The sequence below is a fragment of the Terrapene carolina genome, unplaced genomic scaffold, assembly GCF_002925995.2.
Source record: "Terrapene carolina triunguis isolate 2854851 unplaced genomic scaffold, T_m_triunguis-2.0 Scaffold69, whole genome shotgun sequence".
NCBI classification, from domain to species: domain Eukaryota; kingdom Metazoa; phylum Chordata; order Testudines; family Emydidae; genus Terrapene; species Terrapene triunguis.
The window spans coordinates 45,227,156-45,254,265 of record NW_020664420.1 but is presented as its reverse complement, the minus strand read 5'-3'; the positions used below and the strand labels follow the sequence as shown (position 1 = coordinate 45,254,265).

The window sequence follows — 27,110 nt, the reverse complement described above, 5'->3', positions numbered from 1 at the left end:
TATTTCATATCTGGAAAGAGAGCAAGTCTGTTCTCTAAGCTGATCACTATGCTGATATTCAGTATAGTAGAGAGAACCTGCACAATGGTTCTACAGTTATTTGACATAAAGGTACTCTAACAGGATCACTGTTTGATTAAATCTACTTCCCCTTGCATTTAGTCTGTCTGTCTAGCTTCAGGAGACCATTATCCCATGGCAATGTTCTTCTTTGCTGATATCTCTTGAAAAACTTTCACCTCCAAGATTCCTGTTTCAATTCCCATCCTCCTTCAGTCAACCAGAACTCCACCAGCAGCATGGTTTCAAAGCATCTTACATTATTACACTGGCGTTCTCTGACTTTTTGTAAGGCTTTATACTAAAAAACATCCTGTATTTCGCATAGTAAGAAGTTATTCAAAAGAAACTGGACATTAGACAAAAATGCTTTATCCTCACAGTACAGCCACATTAGAACTGTTCTGCTGAAGTGCAGAGAAAATTCTGGTCCAGTCTTGCTTTTACAAAGAAAAAATAGTTCCTCCCTTAAGGTTAGTGATTACTAGATTGTGACTAACCCTTACATGGGTGTACAGTGAAGTGAAAGCAAACAAGGAGCCTTCCCTGTTGCATGCTTTGAGTAAGGATCTGTCACAATTCAGGCCGCACACTCAGGGGGAATGCATGGATTGCTGCCTCCTTGTACATCCCTCTGAATGCACATCACCACAAAGCTGGTAGGGATCCTGCCATCCCCTCCATTAGCCTTCTGAGGACACCTACATTAGCGAGGGAGGTCCGACTTAATGATCACAGGGTCCCTTCAGGCCTTGGCATCTGTGAATCCTTTACCTCATAGAGATGTGCAGCAGCAGAGGAGCTCTAGGAGGAATTTTGCTCTTCTGAGGCACAATACCTCCTGGAGCATACTGTAGGGTGGTATGACCTGCATCATAGGATAGCACTGGAACCTTTTCCTATTAAAATCAGTACAAAGTCTCCCATTGGCTTTTCTGACAAAGGATCAGACTCATAATGCATTACTGAGACCTACACTAAAAAAGGTATGGCCTATTCCTTGTTTTCCTGTTTATTTTCCCTTTAGAAAAGCTGTAGTTCTTATTGGTGTTTATGCAGTTAACTAAATGTATGGTATTGCACCACAGTAAGCAGAACATAAAAATCTGGCAAGAGGCAGCCCTGACTTATTTCTTTTAGTTCAGTGTTTTCTTCTGAAAGTACCACAAGGTTAGTTGCATATTTCTCTAGGATCATTACACTTCGACTGCTGTAATGAAATAAGCTTAGCTTCTTTGATACTTTCCTAGGCTGGTGTATTATACATAAATGAAATGTGATCTGTGTAGTGAAATAAATTTCTTACTATCGTAGTAGTAAATTTAAGGTGCCTATGGTTTAAGTTAATTATGGGTAACAACATGCCTGTCGACAAGTTCAACGTATTTTTCAGTTCCTGGTAAACTTTTATGAATTCTTTTTTGGAAGGTGAGGGGGTGCTTAAATTCTTTTTATAGGTTTTCAAAGGGGAGGCAAGGACAGGGTTATATGGGAGGGATATTAAACTGTTATAGTAGGCAATAATATAAGAAGAAATATAAATAGCATATGTAAAATATAACTGTACCATGATACTCTGACTTTTCTTCATACATGTCAAGAAAACAAGGCCGTACAACTTTAAAATCCTTAACTTTATTGATAAGATCTTGTATGAAAAGTTTATATTCGTTAACCCCCTCTGCATGTTGAGGGGTATCAGATGCATAGTTAAAGGGACACCAGTAGGACAAAAAGTGTTTAACTTGCTACTTCAAGATGATAGATGAAGGGACTTCTTGGGGTCCTGAGGACTGTTCTTGAGGACTTGCAGGAGGGAGTGGGCTTATTTTTATTGCCATCCATAACCTCCTGTAGGCCAAGAATCAAGGAAGGCCAAGGCTTCCTCCTGAAGACATCAGGAAGATGGATCTGCACTGGCTATTTGTTCACATCCAGTAAGAGTTTAAGGTGTCGATTTTGAACCATAAAGCCCTGACTGGTTTAAGACCAGTCTGTCAAATGGGACTGTCTCAGTGCAGGACAGCTGCAGTCACTGGGCACACACAGGATAGGACTCCCTTGTTATGAAAAAGAGGGAGCCGCTGGCAGGTGTTTTCCATGGGGGACTCTTAAGTTTGGACTATTTCTCCCCTTAATCTATAATTGCCCAACTCTGTTGACCTTCAGGGCAGTCTGCAAGGCTCAGCTATTGCCCAGGCTATTGGGGATGGAAGGGATTGATAAGTGCTAGTGTTTGTGTTTTTAATATGGCTATATTGCTGTATGACTATAATTTATAGCAAGGATTCCTAGGATAGGAACCTTTTTTATGTATTTGAAATGAAAACAAATATCTATTAATAGTTTAGGCATTTTATTAAGTATTGTGCAAAGTTTGGGCATCTAACAGTACGACGTAAAACACATCAGTGTCTGTGTTGTTGTTGACTTTACCTTCAAAATGAACTTCCTTTAAATTATGGATGTGACTGCTTGGTTATATCTGCTTCCATACTCCCTATCATTTTATAGCTGTGCTGTTTATTTCCTCTCCATGGGTGTAGGACTTTGTGTTTTAGTACCTAATCTCCCTTGTTTCCTGTAGTTCCTATTTTAATCTCTCCAGGTCGTTTCTAGGTATGGTTGGGGGGGGGGGGTTGTTTTGTTTTTTGGTCTTTCTGTTTGTTTGTTTACACGTTCAAATTTTGTTGTGCTTAGATCTGATCACAACTGAATTTACCCCAAAGGAATACCTAATAAAAAGACATGAAGTGGCCATACAGGATGCAGAAATAGTGTCAAGGGGAAAACCTCTTAAAACCAAGAACCAGCACAAAGAATGGAAACAATTTGTACATTTTGTGTGTGTGTGTGTTGGGTGAAATCCAGGTAATAATTCCACAATTTAAGAGATGTGAAAACAATAAAGCCAAAACTTGATTCATTTTCAATAGGCTAAAAAGTAAGAATACAGCACTTTGCAACTTCAAACCACTAGCATCATACAAAATTGGACTTGCAAAATTTATACAAATTCATTACAAAAAAAAAAAAGTTCTTTTAATAAAAGAGCACTTTTGTTTTTTACTCCTGATTCTGTATACAACTTCTGTTAGGAGTTTCAATAGTTCCTACATGAGCCATCAGAAAGCAACAGGAATGTATTGTCTTCCTCATTACCATGCCAGTTTGTTGTGTTGCCATGCTGTGCTAGGTTTTGGCCAACAAGAGAGTCTCTACAGGCTGCATCTCCCACCTGCTGGCAAGAGCCAATGCCATTTTATGTGATTTAAAATAAAAGCTCTTTCTAAATTGTGCCATGGTAAAGGCTCTGATTAGTTTTAGCGCAATCAAAATCCAGCCAGATTTCTGCTTAAAAATAATTTTTGCCATCACCTCAGTCAGAGAGACTTCATGAACTCTACAAAGTCCCAAGAAAATAAAGGGACTGTGATTTTTGTTTGCTTTTTAAATGGCAGTTGTCCTTTTCGAATTTTTATGATTTGGACAAGCATAAAAAATGACCTATTTTTGCTTTTCTTTTTAATTAAATTGGGAAAAATTATAATGGGAAGAGGAAGGTAGCTCAAATAAATCCTAATATAGTGAGTTAGACCCTGATTTTCTAAACACTTATGTACATGTTTAATTTTACACCCATGAATCGTCCCACTGAAGGCAAAGTTAAGCACATGTGGAAGTGTCTACAGGATTGAGGCTTCCTTTTGCAAATTGTATAGTGAAGACATCAAATTTGAGAAGCAAAACCAGCAAATTAAATACATGCCGAAATAAAGTGCTTGTGTGACTATTTTTGATGAGACTGGAGATGCTGAGGATTAATATATTTGCATATTTTGTTGATTCCTTCAGGAGTAGGGGAACTAGACATCTTGGCTAAACTCATGTGTAGTGGAATGAGCAAAAACAGTTCCCGGTATTTTGAAGTGGTGAAATAAATATTGTTACACTATTAGTATTAAGAGAGTCATCACTTATTCCAGTTGAGATGTGATACTACTGCTCCTGCCCAGCTGTCCCTTTTACTATTATCACAGTTGCATGACACCCAGAAATACCTGGGTTCTGCATAAATGCAAGTTATTTCCATCATCTTGATGAGAATAGTGTTAGGGCTCTCCATACTTCGAAAATTTCTCACCATCCTAATCCTGGGGAGGGTTCTTCTCTCACTGACTGAATATGAGTTACTTGAACAATTTAAAAGAGCTGTGGGTCAGAGGTAAGCCAGGGAGATCAAGAATAGAGCCTGGTGGTCTGGAGGTTTAAGGAAAGCCATGCCTCCATCTTCCTCCAGGAATTGTTGTTTTGTTAGTTTTTTCTTTAAATAGCAAACAGCGAGAGGATGACCCTGGAGTCAATACCCGAAGCTGTGACCAAGCAAGCCATTTACTTCAGCCTAGATTTTGGTTAGCCCCCATATGTTTCATAGCTCAAGGTTTTGAAAATCAAGAGTATTCATATGCCTTATTCACCTCTCTGGTGGCTTTGCAATTCATAGGCCTGAGCCTTTGAACACTTACTACTGTATGTAGTGCTTGCCACCATGGGTAGACTCATTGGACTTCATCCCATGGACTTCAACAGTAGTAATCACTGAACATGATGGATTGTTCAGGCCCCTGTGTTTGTTTCATGGTATTTTAGGGGATATTCTGGGAACATTCCTTAAACTTAATTGAAACACAGTGGACTAGGGGCTTGCAACATGCAGAGCAATTTGGTCCCAATCCACCAAAACCCTAAACCAGAGGTGGGAAAACTACGGCCTATGGGCCACATACAGCCTGCGGGCCACATCTGGCCCACCGGCCCTTGAGCTCCCAGCTGGGGAGGCTATCCTCCGTCCCCTCCCCCGCAGTCTCAGGTCGCCGTGCCACCAGCACTCTAATAATTTATCTTGGAACTTACGGATATCATCAAATCCTTCCCCAAACAATTCCAAGAGAAACTCTACAAGCTCATCCTCCACAAACCGACCGCTGCGACCTCCTAAATGCTTCCCACACTACACGAATATTGGAACCCAGACAGGCCCATCATATCTGGCCCAGCACAGCACTTTTACTGAAGGAATATCAGGACTCATAGAAACCATACTCAAAACACTCAGCACACAAAGGGTCATCTTCCTCCAAGACACAACTGACTTCTTCCACAAAGTCTGCAACATTAACAACCTTCCTTTAGAACACCATCCTTCCCACCATGGATGTCACTTTCCTATGCACCAACATCCCTCACAATGATGGCCTAGCTGCCTACCTCAAATATTTACAAGATAATGAACTGTCCTCAGCTATCCACCCTAAACACATCATTTCATCCTCACCCATAACAATTTTATATTCAACAACAAACACTTTGTCTGTAACCCACTAATCCTTCTTTTTGTCCTATGACTGCAGAGGTGTTAGGCCACTCTACCTTGAACAGTTCCTTAGAATATGTGCTAATTACTTATGCTAAACAATGCATTTATCTGTGTTGCTCAGGCTATATTTACACTACACAGCTTTTAGTGACGTGGCTGTGTTGCCACAGCAGTGCCGCTAAAAGTCACGTAGTGTAGCCGCTGTTTGTCGGTTCTCCTGCTGACAAAAAACTTCTACCCCCAACGAGCGGTACTTGCATTGTTGGCAGGAGAGCGCTCCTGCCGACAATGTGCTGTTCACACTGGCACTTGCCGTGGCAAAACTTTTGTCTTTCGGGAGGGGCGGGGGTTAACACCTCTGAAATACAAAAGTTTTGTCATTCAATTGTCAGTGTAGACATAGCCTCAAGTACCTTTCTGAGACATGAAGAAGAGCTCTGTGTGGCTTGAAAGCTTGTCTCTGTCACTGATAAAAGTTGGTCCAACAAAAGATATTACCTCACCCACCTTGTCTATCTAATATGACATTTGGAAGACAGGAAAAGGTTATGTCTATTGATAACAGCTTAAAAATGATCTTTATTTCCTGGTGTGCCAAAAACAATTTCCAAACGATTTCCTGCAAAAATCCAACAGTGCAAAGAAACATATTTCAAGTGTTACCCCTGGAAAAATGTAAACATCTATTTGGTACATGTGTTTCTTTAAAGTGATGTTTTCTGCATCAGAAGAAACATTTGCTACATTTGATGTGGCAGTTGATTTGGAAATTGCATTGTTTTATTGAGCAGCCCGATAAGCATATGAACCTGTTTAAATGTCAGTGCACAAATTATTGTTGATCTGGACTGCAGGAATAGATGTACTTATGCCCGTTATCTTATAGCAAAGAGTTCGGAATCATTGCAAATGAGAAATGTCTACCTACAGTTAATGGGCACAATCAGGTTGTAAATTTCAAACCAACATATTTAATGTGAATCCTGGATGGGAAACAAAAAACAACGTCCTCCCTCCCCCTCCTCCCCCACCACCCTTCATTTAGCAGACTTATGCAGTGATGAGCCAAAGATTTTGCATTTCAGAATACCAGCCCATTTAATATTTTGCTTTCTACTAGACCCTGATTTATATTAGGGCATGTTTTATTTAGGCTTTTTTGCTAATATGCTACTGGTAGATGTTCAGATTTATTCTCCTGATTCATTCTTTTACAGTTATTTTTTTTAACCACTAGAGGATGAAAAAGGATTTGTCACAACATCCTAGGCATGCTCTAAGTAGAGTGAGAAATTCTCTGTTTGCAAGGCTGTAACAAAGGTATGGAGGTTTGGAGAGTAAACGTGTTTTCATATACTGGACCTGCACCCACCTGACAGAGCTAGAGCTACAGGAGCCATTTAAAGGATTAATCTACAAGCAGCAAACTCGGGGGCCCCGGGGGGAGGAAAATGCTTTGCCCAGATCTGAAAAATGGTTTCTTAGAATTTCTAGTCTCACGATTTCACTGTCCTTTTTTTTTAAAAAAGGGTAATTTTAAAAAACTCAATTAATAATTGAGCATCTCCTATTCTTGTCCTACCAAATTTCTGGCCAAATACTGCCCTGAACTGCATGTATGTAGTTCTTATTAATTTCAGTGGGGATCACAAGCACATATTCAAAGGCAGAATTTGGCCCATAGTCTGCTTTCTTCAGAAAGTCTAAAGGATGTTATGACTTTTTGTTGGGAAAGGGCTTTGTTTAGCATTTCTTCTAAAAGAATATCCTATTGAGGGGATTATATATTTTTTTCTAACCATAGCTACCACTCTGCCCTTTTCTTTGCCTTGCTCAATGCACATGGTTATTTTCAGTAATTTTTTCTACTTTTTACCTTTGTGAGTTGCAAAAATTTCCTACCAAACATTTCCTTCTCTGCAGTTTGAAGTCCCCAGGAAGTTCACATTAGGTCCACACATGCCTTTCTAGTCATGTTTTAAAATGTGTTACTTAACATGTGTTAATTAACACAATAATACATTCTAGTGTAAACACTACATAAACATTTGTTGCTAGTTAACCCTTTGAGTTAAACACAGGTAGCAACACGTGTCAGAGACCTTTTTTGTAGTATGTATATTAGAATTTACAACCATGTTAGTTAACACTTATTAATTGACATGTTACATGACTGCTGAATGTATTGTCAGATTTCTGCATTAGAGCTTTGATCTAGAGCCCACTAATAACATTGACCATGTACTTCAATAGTCTTTATCTTAGGCATTAAACTTAGGAATCTAAAACTGATTGCAAATGAAATGGTTTTGTTTTGTTTTAAGGGACTCAACAGTCTATATAGTTTAGTATCCTGCCCTCAGAGTCAATATAACTGCCACAGAGCCAGTTTGGTTAAATGGCTCAGGACCTGGTTATCTCCTTGTGACATACTGCCATAGTTGAAATCAGGGCCGGCTCCAGCATTTCTGCCGCCCCAAGCAAAAAAAAAAAAAAAAGCCACGATTGCAATCGCGACCGGCGGCGGCAATTGGGGGGGGGGGGGAGAAAGAAAGCCGCGATTGGCGGCGGCAGTTCGGCAGCATGTCCTTCGCTCCTAGAGGGAGTGAGGGACCTGCCGCCCCCGAATTGCCGCACGCGCCGCCCCTCTCCCTTGGCCACCCCAAGCACCTGCTTGTTAAGCTGGTGCCTGGAGCCGGCCCTCGTTGAAATCAGCAGAGATGTTTAAGTTGGAACTTCCTCAATCTAAGTGAGGGGGAACTTTGGCAGGTCATTTTCTGTAAGGGGTCTTCAGTTTCAGAACTCACTCCCACCTTGGTCTGCCAGTGCCCAGATTTGATATCTCTGCAGGCATGTAACAGAACCCATCTTTTTCCCCTTTGCTCTGAGGTTGCTGGAAAAGGAATGGCCTGAAGTAGATATGTTAATGGGAAGCCTTTTAAAATTATTTTGGTATCTAAATGTATGGGATAGATTCCTAGAGCTGAGGATGGTCACCTATACTTTCAGGTTAGTAATTTGAAGAAATGAATGAAAATTGGCCAGGACTGACTAGTCCTAGGCAACGACTAGCCCAGTCTCCATGAGGATCATTGGCAGCAGGTGCCCAAGGAAGATTATGCAGTTCCAAAGTAGATACTGACTCCTCACACTTGAACCCCATGTGCTAAGAACTTCATCTCTCTATACTATCCATTCATCCTCTGTCTCTAAGCAGGGAGACTAACTTAGAGAAGAATAACCTGGTTGTAATGACCCTCTCCAGACTTGTACCCACCTGCCTAAGGCTCACAGCACCATCACCTCCTTTCCTCACTCCTGCTTAATATTAGGTCTTCAATGTTTTCAAGGGAACAGTTTTCCATCAGAAAATGCTCTTTTATCAAAATTTAAATGTTTTGCAGAAACATGTTAAGTTAGACAAATTTTTGATGGAAGAATCTCAAAACAATTCAAAATTGAAATGGAGCATTTAATTTCAATTTTCTCATTTCATTTTCTTTAGGCTTTCTGGATTAGTTTTGTTCTGATATTCTCTTTTCTTTCAACTTTTATATATTACAAAATATTTATTATATATATTATATTGTAAAATATTTCAACATTATCAGAATGAAATGTTCCAATGAGGTCATGTCAATGTTTCTGAATTGAAATTTCCAGAATTTCTGTCCTATAAAAAATTTTACATTTTGACTTTTCATCCCAATCCAGGACTGTCACAGGGTATGCACACCTCATCCCCTATTGGGGTAGGTCAGGGCTGGGTGGCCTAATGGCCAAAGTCAATATGGCTGCCCCTGGGGTTGAGAGCTATATGCCCTAATGGCCCAAGTGAATATGGCTGCTTTTGGGTTCAGGGCAGCGCAGCCTAGTAGCCAGAGTCTATACGGTTGCCCTTGGGGATCAGGGCTGTGTGGCTTAATGGCCAGAGTCAATAGAATTGCCCTTGGGTCAGGGCAATGCGGCCCAATGGCCAGAGTCTGTATGGCTGCCCTCAGGATCAAGGTTGTGTGGCCTAATGGCCAGAGTCAGGGGCCGCCACCTATGGGGGTGACGGCTGGAGTAGGCAGACATGGGCCCTCCCTGTCAGCGGCGAGTGTGGTCACCACCAAACCAGTAGCGATCCTACTGCAACACACTGACCTTCCTTGTGTGGGAAATACCAATCACTCCACCTTCCTGGGCCACTTCCTAATGTGTTTCCTGAAGCTGGGGTCTGTAGGGGGAGGAAATAGCTCAGTGGTTTGAGCATTGGCCTGCTAAACCCAGGGTTGTGAGTTCAGTCCTTCTGAGGTCCCTTCCAACCCTAATAATCTATGATTCTATGTTGTCAGAATCTCCAAGCTCTGCAGTGTAGGTAGTTCTGACTCCAGGCTATAGATCAGGTTCTTGGAATCTCTGGTTTCTGCAGGTGGGTGCTGAAGCAGCTGCTGAGGTAGAACCTCCCCCAAGCATCCTCCCTCCTCAGTGGTAAGCCTAGAATGAGCTGGGCTCCTCTCTTTTATACTGAGGCAGCAGTTGGAGCATGCCCAGCACAGTCTGATGGGTAGGACTTTCACTTCCCATAGTGTGGAGTCAGGGCCGTCCCTAGACATTTTGGTGCCCTACGCAGCTCCCCCATGGGGGGGCATCCCCAGGCCTCCACAGGGGGGCAGGAACAGGCTTGGGAGGCAGGGGGGAAATCGCCCCCCAGCACGAGCTGGCAGAGCAGAGTGGGTTGGGGCCAGGTCACTCCACTTCCTGCCGCCCAATGAGTGCAGAGCAGACCCGACCCCGCACTCACGGGGACGCGGGAAGTGGAGTAACCTGGCCCCAGCCCACTCCGTTCTGCTCCCCTGGCTCCCAGCCTTGGGACTTGGGGGGACAGGGAGGAACTGCCCCCCAGCACTCACCAGCAGCGCAGCTGGGAGCCGGTGGAGCAGAATGGATTGGTGCTGGATCGCTCCACTTCCCGCTGCCTGGTGAGTGCAGGACATGCCCGACCCCGGCTGCAGTCCTCAGGGGAGGGGGTGGAACAGAGTTGGGGTGGGAAGAGGTGGTACAGGGGCGGAACCAGGGCAGGGGCTTAGGGGAAGGGGTGGAGTAGGGGTGGAGCAGGGGTGGGAAGAGGCAGGGCTGGAGTGGAGCAGGGGCGGGGGCTGTGGGGAAAGGGGAAAGTGGGGGTGGGGCAAAGCAGGGCGGGGGCCCTGGGGAAGAGGCAGAGCAGCGACGGGGGCAGCTTTCCTGGGCAGCTCAGCCGGTCGGGGGATCAGGCTGTCTGCCAGAGCAGCATGCAGCTGCGTAGGGCACCAGGAAATTTGGGGCAATTTGGTGCCCCGCATTTCCTGGTGCCCTACCCAGTTGCGTACTTTGAGTATGGGTAAGAACAGCCCTGTGTGGGGTTAACACTTTCTTGCCTACTGCAGGATATACACACCCCGTCACAAGGACAAAAACACATTTCTGATTATCTGAATTTTTTGTGGGACAGGAATTCTATTGTCTAGCAAGCTTTACTTAATATATATAAAAAAAGTTAACCAGAATCTGTTCATAACAGCTACCTCCAGACATCTGTCCATTCCCCTGATTTTTTTTTAAAACGTTGAAAAAATTGCTTTACAAATCGTGCATCTTAAACTCCCAGAACATATACAAACAATTTGAGACTACACCTCTTCAAACAATCACAGCCTAAAATTATATTCTGGATGAATAACTAGGTAAATCTTTCTCATCCACAACTAATTTTAATTGTTAAATCATTCAGACCCATTTTATTCCACTCCTCCTTCAGATGCCAAGGACAGCAGATAAACATGCAACATGTCTGGAAGGTCAACAAATTTGGGTTGAGTTGGACCAAGGAGAGAACAGGATATTTCCCCACAGTGAAAATATCCTGCCATCAGAACCACTCCCATTTCAATCTGGTGTCTATTTGTGCAATGGTATATTAAGTATTTGGGGATGTTCATTCTGACCAATAACAAGTGATTTTCCTATTCCCTGAAGCATGAGAATTAATAGATCTTTTAATTTTATTCAAGATAGTACATATGAGAATACTGCTTTAGAAGCATCTATCCACTTAGCTTAAATTGAAGAAGAAACTCATTTTCCTTTGTAAATCTGCACCTATATTTCTCTGACTAAAAGGGGCCATGAGAGATACCTTAATTGTATTGCACCAATTTGTTTCTTTAATTCTATTTATCATTAACATTTTAGTGTTGAAAACAAAAGCTTGTTCTGTTATTTTGGCAAGTGTATTTTGTAAGGCTTATGGTTATTTTCAAGGTCTGTTAACATGGCTTTGTCATTTTTAGTGTACAGCTACAGCAGCATAGCTGTAGAAACAGGTTAAGCATGATAATCTTGGCTGACAGATGGGTGAAGTCATTCTTTAAAAGAATGGCTGAAAGATGCTGTCTTGGCTACAGTTACTATGAAAAGAAGACTCCTATAGTAAGAGCCTGTAAATCAGAGGAGGATCTTTCAGACTAACCACCACTCATCTTCTAAGCAAATTTAACTTTGCTTCCAGGGAGGTTTTTGTTAGTACTTAAACAGTTCAGTAGTTATGTTAATTATCATTGAAATATCTTGTGTGCAAAGTTGTCTTGAGTTTACTTGCTGATATTCAGCATATATAGTAATAAATTATGAAGACTTCTTTGTGTAGCTGTATTTAGTCAACTGAGAAAAGCAGACCAGGTAAATAATAAACTTCTTTATTGGATGAACATAACAAGCTTTTTTTCCTTTAAAAAACAAAACAAACAGCTTGTGCCTTGCTCTTAAGCCCCTTCGTGATCTAAACATTTGTATTAAAACATTCACCGGTATTCCAGTCAAAGTCATCACATTATCTTCCTTCTGAAGAGAGTTGTCCTGTACTCTCAGCAGTTTCATTTTTCAGGGGGGATTTCTCAAACTTTCTTTCAGGTTTCAGTTCAAAGGATTTGCACTCCTGAAATTTTGCTTTTGGTTGCAAGATGTAATTAACCCAAAACCTCAAATCAAAATTAATTTGAAACTACTTAGATTTCCACTGATTTCAGGACAAAATCAAGCACAACTGTTGGTTGTAAACCACAAATCCTTCTACCTTCACTTCAGCATGGCTGGGGAAGTTACCATTCTGAAACTAACAAATATATTGCATCTCACAGATCACATCTCCTTTGCTGGTTTCAGAGTAGCAGCCGTGTTAGTCTGTATCCGCAAAAAGAACAGGAGTACTTGTGGCACCTTAGAGACTAACAAATTTATTAGAGCATAAGCTTTCGTGGGCTACAACCCACTTCTTCGGATGCATAGCCCACGAAAGCTTATGCTCTAATAAATTTGTTAGTCTCTAAGGTGCCACAAGTACTCCTGTTCTTTTTGCGGATACAGACTAACACGGCTGCTACTCTGAAACCTGTCATTATGCAAGGCACTGCATTTAGCCGTATGGAGTGGAAATCCATCAATCTCCTTTGCTGGTATTCTTTGGTTTCCCAGCCCTACGTTTACCTCCAGGAAGTCCCACATTCACACGGCTGTTTTACTAACTCTGGGGCCTGAGAGTCCAGTGCTTAATTTGTGCCAGCGTTTGCCATGGCCAAGCCCCAGTGCCTCTGGGCTTGGCAGTTCATAGCTCCGGCACCTGTGGGCTTGCCACACCAGTTATGAAAGTTTTTAAAAAATTGCTGGAGCCCCGGCACCTCTTTCATTCCCAATTAAGCACTGTGAGAGTCTCCAGAGTGGACTGTGATAATAGGGAATCCTTCTGTAGAACTAAGGAATTCCCATTCTGGGATTGAATCTCCAGCCCTAGAATCATAGAAATGTAGAGCTGGAAGGGACATTGAGAGATCATATAATCCAGCCCTTGCACCAAGGCAGGACCAAGTCTTCCTAGACCATCCCTGACAGGTGTTATCTAACCTGTTCTTAAAAATTTCCAATGCTGGAAATTCTACAACTTCCCTTGGAAGCCAATTCCAGTGCTTAACTATCCTTATGGTGAAAACTTTTTCCTAATATCCAATTTAAATTCCCCTTGCTGCAGATTAAGCCCATTACTTCTTGTCCTACCTTCAGTGGACATCAAGAACAACTGATCACTGTCCTCTTCACTTATGCCAACATCTTATGCCAACATCTGATATACCAACAGAGCCTGTCACAATTTTCAGTGGGAACTGTAAAAATAACATAAAATGAAAATTATGTTAAGATCAGAAAGTGCTCAAAAATCCTATAAACAAAGATCTCAGTGGCATGCATTAAATTCAGGCCATTTGAGTCATGATGCAGCTGAATTGGGGACAGGCTGCCCATCTCCTCAGGAGATTTTTCTGTGAATTTGGGAACTGGTCTAGCATGCTGCCATCATCAAAATTAAAAGATGATGGAGCAAGTCAGCATGCTGTTTCTGAAGTTCCTGGAATATGGGCAGCTCGTTGCGCACAGTAGCATTGGAGGGAAGCGTTAGCAGCTAGTTGAAATGCTTCAAATTACTTTGGTTTTGATCTTGGTTGGTTGGTTGTTTTTTGGTGTGTGTTCTTCAACTGCAGTTGTAGTCATCTTTGTGGGCTTTTCTGTACAGTTGTCATCCTTTTTTTGTCTTCAGCCATTGTCATCACCAATGTTGGCTGTTTTATGTTAGTTCATTAGCTAATGTTTAGTATTTGTTATATTTGGTTTGTTTGGGGTTTGGGAGGCAGAAAACGTTGCACTGCCCATTTTGATGAGTCAGCTTAGTTATGTGTTGAAATATTTTCAAAATAGGATATTTTCATTTCAGAAAATTTCTGATTTTGACACAAAAATGGTTTCTCTTCTCCCTTTAATGTCAGTGGGAATTGTCTGGGCAGAATGAGATACATGACAAAAATGTGCTTCTTACAATGCAAATTTCATGGGTTCTCTGAAAACGAAGGGCCTGAATTCAAGGCCCATTGAAGTCAATGGAAAGATTTCCTTTGACTTCAGTGGGCTCTGGATCAGGTCCCATAAGAACAGCAGAAAGTTCAATTAGGGCCAGCCAAAAACTTTACATCACAACTGTTTTTTGATTTAAAAAATTGGATTTTTGATTAAACTTTTTTTTTTTCAAAAAGGTCTGCTATTTTGCTGAAAAAAAATTCGGTCCCTCAGTCCCTCTCTTCCTCTTTGAGCTGCCGCCGAAGTGCCGCCGAAGATGAAGAGAGGGAGTGAAGGACCCACTGCCGAACTGCCGCCGAAGAATGGAGCGGCGCAATTGAGCTGCCACCGATTGCCTTTTTTTTTTTTTTTCGCCGCTTGGGGCGGCAGAAAACCTGGAGCTGGCCCTGACTGTATGTCAGATTTCCATATCTACATTTATGACAAATTCGATCAGTGTTATGCCCAAGTAATGGTCTCACGGTTTTGTAACCACATTCTTCCTTCAGGTTGTCTTATCCAATATGAATTGTTCTTTTTTTGCAGGACCATGTAGAAAATGTCATGCTTTTCAATTATGTGAAAAGATGCCATACACTATCTTTGGGACAATAGTATTCAAAGACTTGACCATCATTTGACAATAATGTGCTGATATGTGGCTGACAGTTATAATTGTTTTCATACTATCTTGGAAGTTATTCCCCTATTAGGAAAAAGAGTCATAATAATAAATCCTTTAAATGACATTTTCTTGCAGTTAGTTCCTCTACAATTATTTCTGCCATGCTCCTGTGGTTTGGTTTTGCTTTGTTTTTTAACAGTGGCATATACTATTAATTTTAAACTTTTCAAAAAAAGGTAGATTTTTAATCACACCTCAAATGTTTCCAAACGTATCATTTTAACTTCTATCACTACAAATTATTCCCCATTTCTGCCATCAGTTTCCAGCACAGGCTATTTGTAACAACTTATGAGGATTCAAGCTGTGAGGATGCCCTGCAATTCCTGAGTGCTTTTCCTTTGAATTGGCTACCAATGTCGTGTGCTGCACAGTTAGCTAATGCAGTAGCTTTCAAATGCAGAACTTGTCTACAAGGCAGCATAATGTGCTACTACTGTGAGGTCCCAAGCACACACTATTTTAATGGCTTTTTCATTTTTAATGACTAGTGTACTATAGGCTGCTATTTCTCTGACATTCTTCACAAGAATTCTCATTGCCTGATATGACACCTACTGGTATGAACAGAACTGATCAACTATTTAAGTGTTCTAATGCAGTTCTAAAGTTTCTTCTAAGCTCCGCCAGATGTCTAAACTTGTTAATCTTATGGACTGTTTTATTTGCATCTGTCATCATAAACATTGATCAGCTTTGAACATCCCTGACAAGTGAGAGACACTTTAGTTACTTAAAGAATTTTACTCTCCTGAGCTGCTTTAAAATGAACTTTAACTTTTTTTAAGGTAATACACAAAAATATGTCTGAATACAAATAGGACTAATTCAAGGTTAGTAGAAATGACAACAGATTTTTAGACCAATGGCTCTCAGCCCTTCACATTCTGAATACCTTTGTGACCCTTTCTTTATAAATCAGCATACCAGGCCTGAACTTGTAAAGTGATGTTCTCTCCTGAGAGGTGCTGAGTGTATTCTGAGGAGTTCTGGGAGCCATCAGCTTCCAACGAAGTCACTGCATCTTGCAGAATCAGTTGCATTTTATGAACCACTGGGATAGCATTGTTATCTGGGTGCTATACATGGGATTTACAAAAGTAAATATGGGACTTTAGAGCACAAGTCACATTGAGTTCCTGTGGGAGTTTGGTGCCTAACTCCCTTTGGTGTTTTTGAAAATCCAAGCCCTATAGTTAAAATGGATTTGAAGCATCAGTAAAGTAAGATTAGTCGTAGTTTAGCACATTGTGGTATGTTAAAATTCTCTTATATAGGAAAGATTCACAGGTCTTAAAATGGTCAGTGACTGTAACACATAAAAAGAAGCCTTAACTTCATTTGTCTTTGAAGTACTGAGGAAAGTATATGGTATTTTAGTGTTTCTGTTTTTGCCGTGACTTACACCTAAAAATGAACAGTAATAAGAAAACTCCATTAGTTGAGAGTTTAGTTCAAGTGACTTATTTCTCGGTCTAAAGGCTTGTCTGCATGGCAAGTTAGTGCACGGCAAGCTAGGGTGAGAATCTACAGTGCACCAGCTTGCCATGCACTAACTCACCATGTGGACGCTGCTACAGCTCGCTCCGAGACGTGATAGACTCTCACCATGGCTTGTCGTACACCAACTCACCATGTAGAGACGTTCTCCATGATTCCAGAATTGTGGTCTGTAGCGTGTTTGTTGGCAGTCCACAAAAAAACATTTAGGTCACATGGTACTGGTTCTTCCTGGTCTCCAGCTGCTAAATTGCATAGAAGACAGCTAAAAATACATGAAATGTTTTCCAATGTTGCTTTTCCATATAAGCAATTGTTGTAGTTGCCACATAGATGTCATTCAGTTGCTAGCAGGAGAGAAAGTCTTCATGAATGTTCCACGATTATGAATGGGACATGAAGTGATCCACAAGACTACCTCTCTAAGACCTTGTCCACACTTGCAGTGGTGCATAGGGTACATGCAGCTAACACTCCAGCAGCAGGGAGGCAGCAGGACACCACACTGCTAAAAAGAGAGAGTTGAAGTGGGAGGCGTGGCTTGGGCACGTAGAGAGCCATGTAGGCTATATATCCTACAGTTCTGGTGCGTCTGTCCTCTCGCCCAAGTAGTACTTCAATGTCTATACTGCTATTTATACCCCTGCTAACTGGGCATGCAGCATCTGTACTCTACTCACTGCTGCAAGTATAAACATAATTTAAGTTGAAATCCACAAAGTTTGAGAAACACCCCCCTCTCTCAATTTCTGAAATGTTTTACTATAACTGAAAATACAATGCATACCATTTGCTACTGTGATTTAAAAAAAAAAATGAATTGAGCTGCTTCCTCAAACAAACCAGCCATTGTATAAGTTTTAAGACAAAAACATTCAGAGCAAGCCTACATATTTATACTTGTTTCTCAAGAAAGCATATACTCAGGAGATGCCTCTTTTCTACGAAATATAATTTGTACATTCACATAACTTCTCTTGATGTACAGGTCATTTTTGTATATTCAATAGCTGATCCAATGAAACATCATTTTTTAAGCAGAGATAGAACAAAATAAGAGCTGTGTTTAGTAGTTCTGCCTAAGGAACTAAAGCTGTTAAGAAAAATATCAAAACATTGTAAAATAATGTAGAAAAGGGTCTAAGCTTAAATTGAAAAAACCCCAAACAAACAGGAAATGTAAAGAAAAGAAACACTCTCTCCTTACCATTTGCAGGAGCCTTATACCAATTCAGAAAAGTACCTAAGCACATGCCTAAATCAGTCCATGTTCAAGAAAGCAACTAAAAACATGATTAACTTCAAGCATGTCTTTAAATTCCATTCACTTGAATGGGACTTAAGCGCATGCTTAAAGTTAAGCATATGCTTAAGTGCTTTCCAGAATCAGGGCATCAGTGAATCATTTTGCCTGATACATGTGTTACAATATCTAGTAGTAATTTAAAGAGAGAGAGAGAGAAAGAGAGACAGAAAAGTCTCTTTGGAAGGTGTTGGAATTGACAAAATTGTCTGCAGAAGCTTCTTCCTGTCAAACTGCTTACAAAAGTTCTTTCTGGAGCATTACTTCTTAATCTCACAAATTAGTGTTTTTCTTTATAATCTTATATCTGTAATATTTTTGATAAAATGAATGCATACTTAGTTAACTTTATTTAATATACTTCTGAGAGTTAGTTGTTAGTTACTTATGTGCAGCAGCTTCTAGAAATTATATCTTTTAGCAGTGGTTTTTTTTCTTCAGAGTACTACAAGAATTTAGGCACTATAGATTATTTGCTAACCATTTCATTTTTTTTAATAGGGGCATTTTTAGATTAAAACAGAGATTCTTACACAGCATTAGCTCCTGTATATAGCAGCACACCTGGTGGCTGCTATATTTTATTGATTCCAATTTTCCACCATATCAAATGCTTGGAGTGGAGAGTGGTGGCCCCAGGGAGCCAGCTACAACTCCCTGATTCAGGGTCACGCAGCCCTAGTGTAAATAAGATCAGGAAGGTTCCGGCACTAGCTTTATGTTGCTGGCACTGCTGGCATAAAGTCTCTTATTTATTGGATAATTTGAGAATTGGGCATAGCTGAGCTCAGCTCTGCCATGCCCCCAGACTGCCTCTGACAAGTCACCTATGCTGAGGGCATAGGAATCAGTTATGCCACCTTTGCCAGCTCTACACCTGTGGAGTTTCCTCCTGCACAGAAGGAATTTTCTGCTGGAAACTTCATCCTGTGTTACAACTACTTTCTTCTTCTTAAATGGGTAAGCAGTGCAAAATGCTCTAAACTCATCAGAGAATCTGGCTTTATTATACTTTGGCCCCAATCCCACAAACGCTTATACATGATTACTTACTCCTGAGTTCAACTGTATAAGTAGTATAAGTAAAGAGTATAAGTAAAGAGTTCTCAAAAAGGGCCAATTCCACATAGTTTAAATAAGAACACTATTCAGTACTGTTTTAAATTTACACTAAGTTGCTCAACTAACTAGCAATCTAGAGCATTTAATTACAAATATTCAGATACGTGTTTGTGTTAATAAATCAGCTCTTTCCTCCAAATCACATTTCCACTGTTGAATTGCCTTTTAATATCTCAGGACTAAATACACAAAGGTACTTAGCCACTGCTTCACAAGATGCTGCAACATGAACCCCCTCGGTGCCCTACCACCTAGTAGAATCTTCAGCCCTGAGGTATACGCACAGGCTTCCCAAACAATGCATGGAGAGAAAAAAGTGCTTAAGGGAGGGCTTCTGAGAAGCTATTTAGTTGAGCGGGGAGCCACATAATCTCCATAACTCCTCAGCCAAGAGTGAAATGGAGGGGCTTAGGCTCCTCTTCTCAAAGGCATTTAGGCACCTGAGTCCCATCAATCTGGGTCTTTAGGCAAGTGACTGATGGGCCAAAGGGAAGTGCCTCCATCCATCCACTCAAGATTCTTAGCCATGAACCCTCTCCTGTAATTCACTGCCTAAGCAGTCTGTGTCCTGACCTAGGGGATGAAACCCAGACTTTTCTCAAGAAACACCCGAGAGAAAGAGATCCACACCATTGTAGCCAAGGCCCTCACCTTGGATACAGAAGACCTCTGTTAAAGTCTCTGAGCTGCCTGATTTGGAACAGGGCCTTGAACCTAGATCTCCCACATCCCTGGTGAGTGCCCAGACCACAAGGCTATTGGTGTCCTTGTACACCCTCACACATGCCGGGCAGCCAGCTCCTGAAATTCCCAAGCTGGTTGCCCTGTTCTTTTTGCGTGGGTTATGCATGCTCAGAGCATGCCTACCAGCTCAGACCTCTCAGGTGAGATAGGCAGGGGAACCCCTACTTTAAGAATCCTACCAGGGCTAGGATGCTGAGCAGCTCAGTGGTAGCCGGACTTGGATGATTTTGTGCATACCCACCAGTGGAAACATAGGCAGTTAGGTAATTTAGATGCCCACAGAGTCAGGTGCCAGCTGAGTGGTGGTTTTGAGGACATCATTGGTGCCCGAATGGTGGACTTAGGCACCAAAAGAGGCTGTTAAGCCCCTAAGTATCTTTGTGGATCTAGCCCTTAGTAACTAAAACAAAACAGGAAAAGGAGATATACAAAGAGAGCCGGAGAGTTTAGCCCAGGAGAGTTCTTTGAATCACAGAATGTTAAACTGCTTTTAGATCAGCAGCTTGTAGAAGTATGCATTAAATTGTAATCCATGGTTCTTCTTGTAACCAGTTAATGATCCTATCAGTAACAGCCTAATTGCCTCTGCCAAGTTCTAAATTCTGCTGTATTGAAGAAGGCAATGATTGTGATCCAGCTAATCACATTCAAATCTGAAAAGTACACAGCAACAGAATGTTAATTCAGATTCTTTCCCTGGTAATCCATTTGATAACCTGGTGTTTGCAATTGACTAACTGAATATTCATTCTACTTCCTCAGAGGGAAGGTATGTTTTTCATTAAATTATTTTAATTCAGATATTTTGTCTATACTCTGCGTTAAATCCTGCTTTCCTTTCTCATACAAGTTGGTTTCAGTGGAAATACTCCTGCAAAGCAAGCAGGATGTAGCCATTTGGGGAAAAACAGGCTAAAGGAACATGTGGTAGCACAGCTGTTACTGTGATGCCTTGTTAATATTAGCCTTGGTTATTTATAATTTTGTTCTTGTTTCAGTATAATTTTTCAACACAATGTAATAAAAAAATGTGTACTTAGCACCATGAAAGTGTGCTAGGAAAAAAATGACAGAATATAGGCCAAAGTATCCCCGAGCTTTCCACATCATTTTTCAGAACAACATTACAAGGCCATTGGATATGTTCTGTAAGCATAAAACAATTGTTACTGGGACATTTTTATTAACTCTGGATTTGTGTAATAATAAAGGTTGATTATGATTTTACCTTTTAAATCCTTTTAATTCTAATGAGATTTTTTTCATGCTCTGAATTTCAATGAGAAGTATTCTGAATATGATGGCCACATAAAATATTTATGAAATCCATCTAGATTATCTTTAAGGTTATAAAACAAACAAACAACATCTGTTTTCTAAGAAGGGTTTTTTTCATACACTAACAAAACAGACATTAATTTTCAATATAAGAAACATTCCTTTCAAGACTACTTTAAGAGACCATTAAGGTCAAGATATTAAAAAATTAGTGCCTAAAAGCAAAGCTCCTAAAACCTTAGTTCAGTGATACTCAGACCTCAGTAGTTCAGGAGCCAAATAAACGAACAGCATTACCCAAAAGAGCCACAGTAGTATGAATTCATTGTTTCATTTACTATAGTACTATATATTCATATTTAAACAGTATGACAGGGGAAATATTTAGATAGATAGATCAGATTATTCTCACAGCGAAATGACTGACCAAGTATTCTAATTGGTTAATAATTAAATCACACAGCATTTTAATATAATATGCTGCAAAGAACTACAGGAGACGCATTAAAGAGCCACTTGTGGCTTGTGAGCCTCAGTCTGAGTATCACTGCCTTAGTTAAAAGTGCAGAGCAACCAGCAGCTGCCATTGAAGTTAATAAGAGTTGCTTGGTGCTCAGCCCTTTTGAAAATCAGGCCACTTATTTAGGCTCCTAACTAAAGTACTAAGAGCTTAATTTTAGTTACAATTTACTCTAAGTCCCCTTTATACTGCTCTTCCCTCCGTTTTTGAAAAACTTGACCTAAGATTGCAAAGTTAGAATTAAAGTTCTGCAGCTTTAGGGCACAGTCCTACGAACACTAAGCTGATGAGGTTTTTTTTTTACTCACGTAAGTTAACCTATTGATTACCATCCATGCTAAAGAACAGTATAGTTCTGCCATTTCACTAGAACACATCTCTGGACCTAGCAGACCTGCAAAATACTGACTGGAGTCAAATCTGCTATTTTAGCAAGAAAATCAATAAATTGGCAAAGAACAGTCTTCAGGCACACCAATCTACGGCCCACTTCCTTGATCTGTACCTGTCAATGTTCAGGCATAGTCATGGAAGAAGGACAGCACTGATAAATAACTCCTTCCTGTCCACAAATGGGGGAATATATCCATACTCATCCTCCTGGGTCTGTCTAGGTCTAGAGCATTAGATACAACTCATCATAGTGTGTTTCTGTCACTCACCTCAGAGATGTAACAAGGTCTGACAGGAAAGGTCAGAAATGGGTCCAATCATTCCTGTCCAAATGCTCACAGAGAGGAATCATGGGGAGATGTTCCTTTATCTCTAGGCCACTCAATTTTGAAGTTCCCTAAGGCTCAGTCCTCTTCTCCATCCTTTCTAACATCTACATGAAGTCTCTGAGAGGAAGTGAGACATCATGGCTGAAATGCAAGCAATATGCAGCCAGTCCTCAGTTCTACATACACTTTGCTTCCAGTAGAAATATCACCATTTTCCCAGCTATCCATCTGCCTGGCCAGGATAAACAACTAGATAACAGAAAGCTGGCTGATCCTGAACCTGAGCACGCTGGAGGTGCTTTTGGTGGGAAGATGAAAACTCTCTGAAGACCTAAAAAACTTAATTCACCTCCCAGTCAAAGTTCTGCCCTCCAGCTGTCTAATCAGATCAAAGTGTACATGCCTTTCTGGACTTCAGATACCGATGGTTGGAAAAATGCTTACTTCAATCTATGTCTAGACAGAAGACTGTTCCCATTCATATCCTACATGGAACTGCTCACATGATCCAAGCCTTCATGATCTCATGGGTAGACTACTGCAACTCACTATGAGTCTTTTCATGACTTCAATGGACGTTCAAATGCAATGTTGTTGTTGTAGCCATGTTCATCCCAGGATATTAGAGAGAAAAGGTGGGTGAGGTAATATCTTTTATCTGACCAGATTCTCTTGGTGAGAGAGGCAAGCTTTCAAGCTCACCAGAGCTCTTCTTCAGGTCTGGGAAGCTAAATACAAGGTGAACCAGATTGAAATATGTGTTAACTACTTATGCTAAACAATCTGGTTCACCTTGTATTTAGCTTCCCAGACCTGAAGAAGAGCTCTGTGTGAGCTTGAAAGTTTGCCTCTCTCACCAACAGAAACTGGTCTGATAAAAGATAATACTTTACCCACCTTGTCTCTTCAGTGAACTTTGAAATATACTCTAGATCCAAATATGCACACTCAAACATTTTAAAAGTTCCAATTAGTCCCAAATGTACCAGCTTCTCAGTAATATTGATGGCTGAAGATAAATAACCCAGTTGTCTGCTCACTACACTGGCTTCTCACAGAATACTGAGTCAGTTTCAAGGCCTTGGAGTTAATTTTCAAGATCCTCTGTAGAACTGACCCAAGATACGTCAAAAAGCATCACTCTCTTCACAACAGTGATCTCTCTTGACAACTATATTCCTCAGAACCATGAAGCTGTCAACCTCAGGAGAAGACTAGACTTTCATGGCAAAAAGGCCAAGACTTTGGAACTCATTACCAGTACCAGAGGACATCTGAATTGTCACAGATCTTCCTGCCTTCAGAACACAGAGTGAAATTAACTTCTTCAACTATGACTACATCATAAAATAGCAAAGGAGGAAAAAGATGTGAAGGCAGGAAGAGGGAGAGAGAGAAGAGGAGGAGTGTAGCACAGGAGGAGAGGGGATATAAATAAATAAATATTTTAAAATAATAATAAAGTACCTCCTTTACTATTTTAGGGGAAGTGGAAGAGAAAAGTGGACCTTTGGACTATTGTGATCTGGTTATTATCAGATGGGGACCATTCACTTTTTAGTTAAGTTGAATGAAGATAAATTGAACTATTACAACCATGTTAATTATCTAGCATAGAGAAAGAATCAGATATTACAGCATGCTATACTTGTGCATTGGAGCTTATATAGAAACAATTATATTACTATAGGATTGCAGAGCCTCTTATCCTTTCCCACAACTTCACTTTGTGAATGGCAGTAGGTAGCACTCCTTACAATTTTTACACATGCTATATGTGTTAGGAGAGCCATTATTTGATTGTATTCAGTCCATTTGCATATGGAAAGTATGTTTTTAAAATGTTTCTAACTGACAAATCATAACCAATTTTCACCAAACCTCTGAAAGGCACATATGTTGCCTAGGGAGTATGTCCCTTCAAAATTTAAAGACACTAACACCTAACACTGACTGAAAATTTGACCCCTTATGTTTTAATTTAAATGGGAAAATATTATCTTCTGCCAAAATACATTTAAAAAAAATGGGTGTCAAGTTTCGGGCATTCAACTTAGAAAAGTCTGATTTTCTGAGGGTGGCTCAGCACTTCTGAAAATCAGACTTCTTTTGAGGAGTCTCAGAGTCGACATCCAAAAACTGAGGCATACAGTAATCACTAATACAGAACAATGCACCTTTAGCTGAAGTTGGAAGAATAACAGTAAACACAATGGAAAGTGAAACAGCACATGGTTCTCAACTACAAAACACCAAGAACAATAAATATCCCATTTCATAGCTTTCTCTCTGTATTTTGCCTTCATAAAGTATGATCTATTTTTTTAAACAGCATTGGCAACTCAGTTTTTGTCAGTGCAAATCATCAAATAGCAATTTTATGCCTAATAATGCAAATTACATTGAAAGGCTACCTTTGACTTCAGAGGGGTTTGAGTCATGTTCCTAAATTGGAGCACTTAGCTCCAGAATTAAAATCAAAATCTTTGGTGTGACATTGTGATGCCTTGGGGTTCACCCAGACATAAGGGGTTCAGCCCCCACCTGCCTTGCAACTCTATGCTATGCTGCTGTGGCAACAGCCAGCATACAAGCAAGAAGGTTTCACCCTGGCTTCCACCCGCCAGTTATTCTTTGCAATGGGACCTCAACTACCATTCCAGCCACAAGTTCTCCTCAAAAACATTTTCTGCCATGTTCAGCATCTCTCATTGTAACTGTTCAATTTCACTGCTCCTTTAAAGAGACAGTATACATCACCCTGTTAGTTTAACAGGTGTTAACACACCCTCCACACTGAATTGATTTGTTAAAACTAGCACACAGATTTAAGTGATACCCAAATAGAAGGGACAGGAATAGAAAAGGTTACAAACAAACAAGCAAACAAAGAAACAAAAGTAAAACTCTGCTTCTAAGACTAAAGTCCAATTTAACAAACTAGAGTCTTCTATTCAAAGTAGTTTTCTCACCATAGTCATTCTTCCAGCAAGGCTGCCCAGTCTTCAGCCAGAATCCAACATAGAGCCCAAAGCACTTGGTTTCTTTATCTCCTCAGGTAAAGGATCATATAAATGGCTTTTGCTTTCTCATATATCTTCCCAAAGTTCATTAACCTTGTTTGAAGAGGCAGGAAGGCTTCCTGGGGGTGCAGTCTCTATCCTCCATGGAGATTAAGTGGTCATCTTCCCCCACTTGCCTGCCTGATAGCTTTGTTTACCTTGTATGTAAATATGCTTTTTATTGTCTTAGGTCATACCTTGCTTAATTTACATTGGAGACACAATCAAGCCTGTGGAACCAGGTTCTAGGACCAGCTGGGCTTAGGCACTACCCAGGGGTGCAGAACAATTTGTATAGTGGGGATGCTGAGAACCATTGAACTAAACTGTAAACTCAGTATATGATGGAAACCACTTTAAGCCAGGGAGTGCAGCAACACCCCCAGCACCTCTAGTTCCAGCACCTATGGCACAGTCTGCCAAACACAATCGAGGAACATCGTTCCAGCGCATCTGTGTAGTTTTTTGCACATTAACCATACTTACATCACACAAATATTAATGATCAGTGAGTTACTTTTCCAAGACACATTTTAAATAAATATCATGACAACAATGTGTAGGGTGCACTGAGCTGGTTAGGCCAGCTGGGACTCACTGCTACGTACCAGAGAGCTCCTTGCCCTCTGGTATTGGGGTGTCACAGACATCCAATTTGCAGGAGACTGTTTTGTAAAAAAAAAAAAAAAAAAAAAAATGCATTTGCTACTTAGAAAGTATAAGCATAAATATGGAAATGATTTAACCTGGAGCAAAAACTAAAATTCATGGGGGTAAGTATATTTTGGGCAATAGCTGTAGTTAAAGTGCCAAAACCATTTTAGAAATCTCCAGGCCCTAAGCTGGTGCAAATAAATGTAGCTTCACTGAAGTCAATGGAACCAGACCAAATTATACCAGCTGATGATCTGGCCCCTAGTTTGAGAGCTGGAGAGGGGGGAGGGGAGCAACTAAAATTAAAGTTCCACACAAGAGGAATGTGGAAGTAGCTCTAGGAAATAAGGAATGTAGGCTGCATTTATACACTCACGTGCATCACAAAACAAACAAAATGCCCAAACAGCACATGTATAACAGTCCATGATTGTGTGGAAATCCTAACTTTGAGGCTGCAGAAGCACATGAATACTGAAAATCAGGACTGGAGAAATAATGCACAAGTCATTCTAAAATCTCTTTATTAGGAATGGAAGCCCTATCAAGGATGTATGATTCTTGTAAAGCCAATCCAATATTTATATTCCAGATCTTGGAAAATATTGGTCTAAGTAGGCTATTGTAAGTTAGAAGACATTTTGGAAATCAGCTTAAACAATTGTTGAGGTGGTTTCTCTACAAAACTCTGGGCTTTCCTGAATTAGCTTGTGCTCTTGGGCATCATAGCTGCTATGACATGATCAAGAATGTATCTTTATGTTTTTGTGTGACACAAAGTCAGTTGTTGAATTTAAAATATTACAACTATGTTTGACTGTCTTATTTATTTGTTTGTTTATAGATTGACCTCCTTGTTCCTACAAAAGTGACTGGCATAATTACTCAAGGAGCTAAAGATTTTGGTCATGTACAGTTTGTGGGATCTTATAAACTTGCTTACAGTAATGATGGGGAGCATTGGACCATCTACCAGGATGAAAAACAAAAAAAGGATAAGGTAAGATAATGAGGCAATTGCTATTTGGGTTGCATTTACAGAAAGTAGTAACCTCAGTGCAGGTAGCCTGCAGGTTAATATGTACTGTCTGTTTTATGTGCATCTATATGGTTAGAGTTCCACAGATAAAAGTCAAGGTGAATAGAAAGGAATCATATACCACAATGACATTCACTGATACTATA

At 40.5% G+C, this 27,110-nt stretch overlaps 1 protein-coding gene across 2 annotated transcripts in view; it reads left to right on the top strand.

Annotated features, from left to right (window-relative positions):
- Positions 1-27,110, top strand: part of EDIL3 (EGF like repeats and discoidin domains 3) — a 434,555-nt gene that overhangs the window by 385,129 nt on the left and 22,316 nt on the right. For both annotated transcript variants that reach the window (XM_024216158.3, XM_024216234.1), the window contains exon 10: positions 26,770-26,925. In XM_024216158.3, coding sequence (XP_024071926.1) covers positions 26,770-26,925 — 156 coding nt within the window. The remainder of the gene's footprint in view (positions 1-26,769; positions 26,926-27,110) is intronic.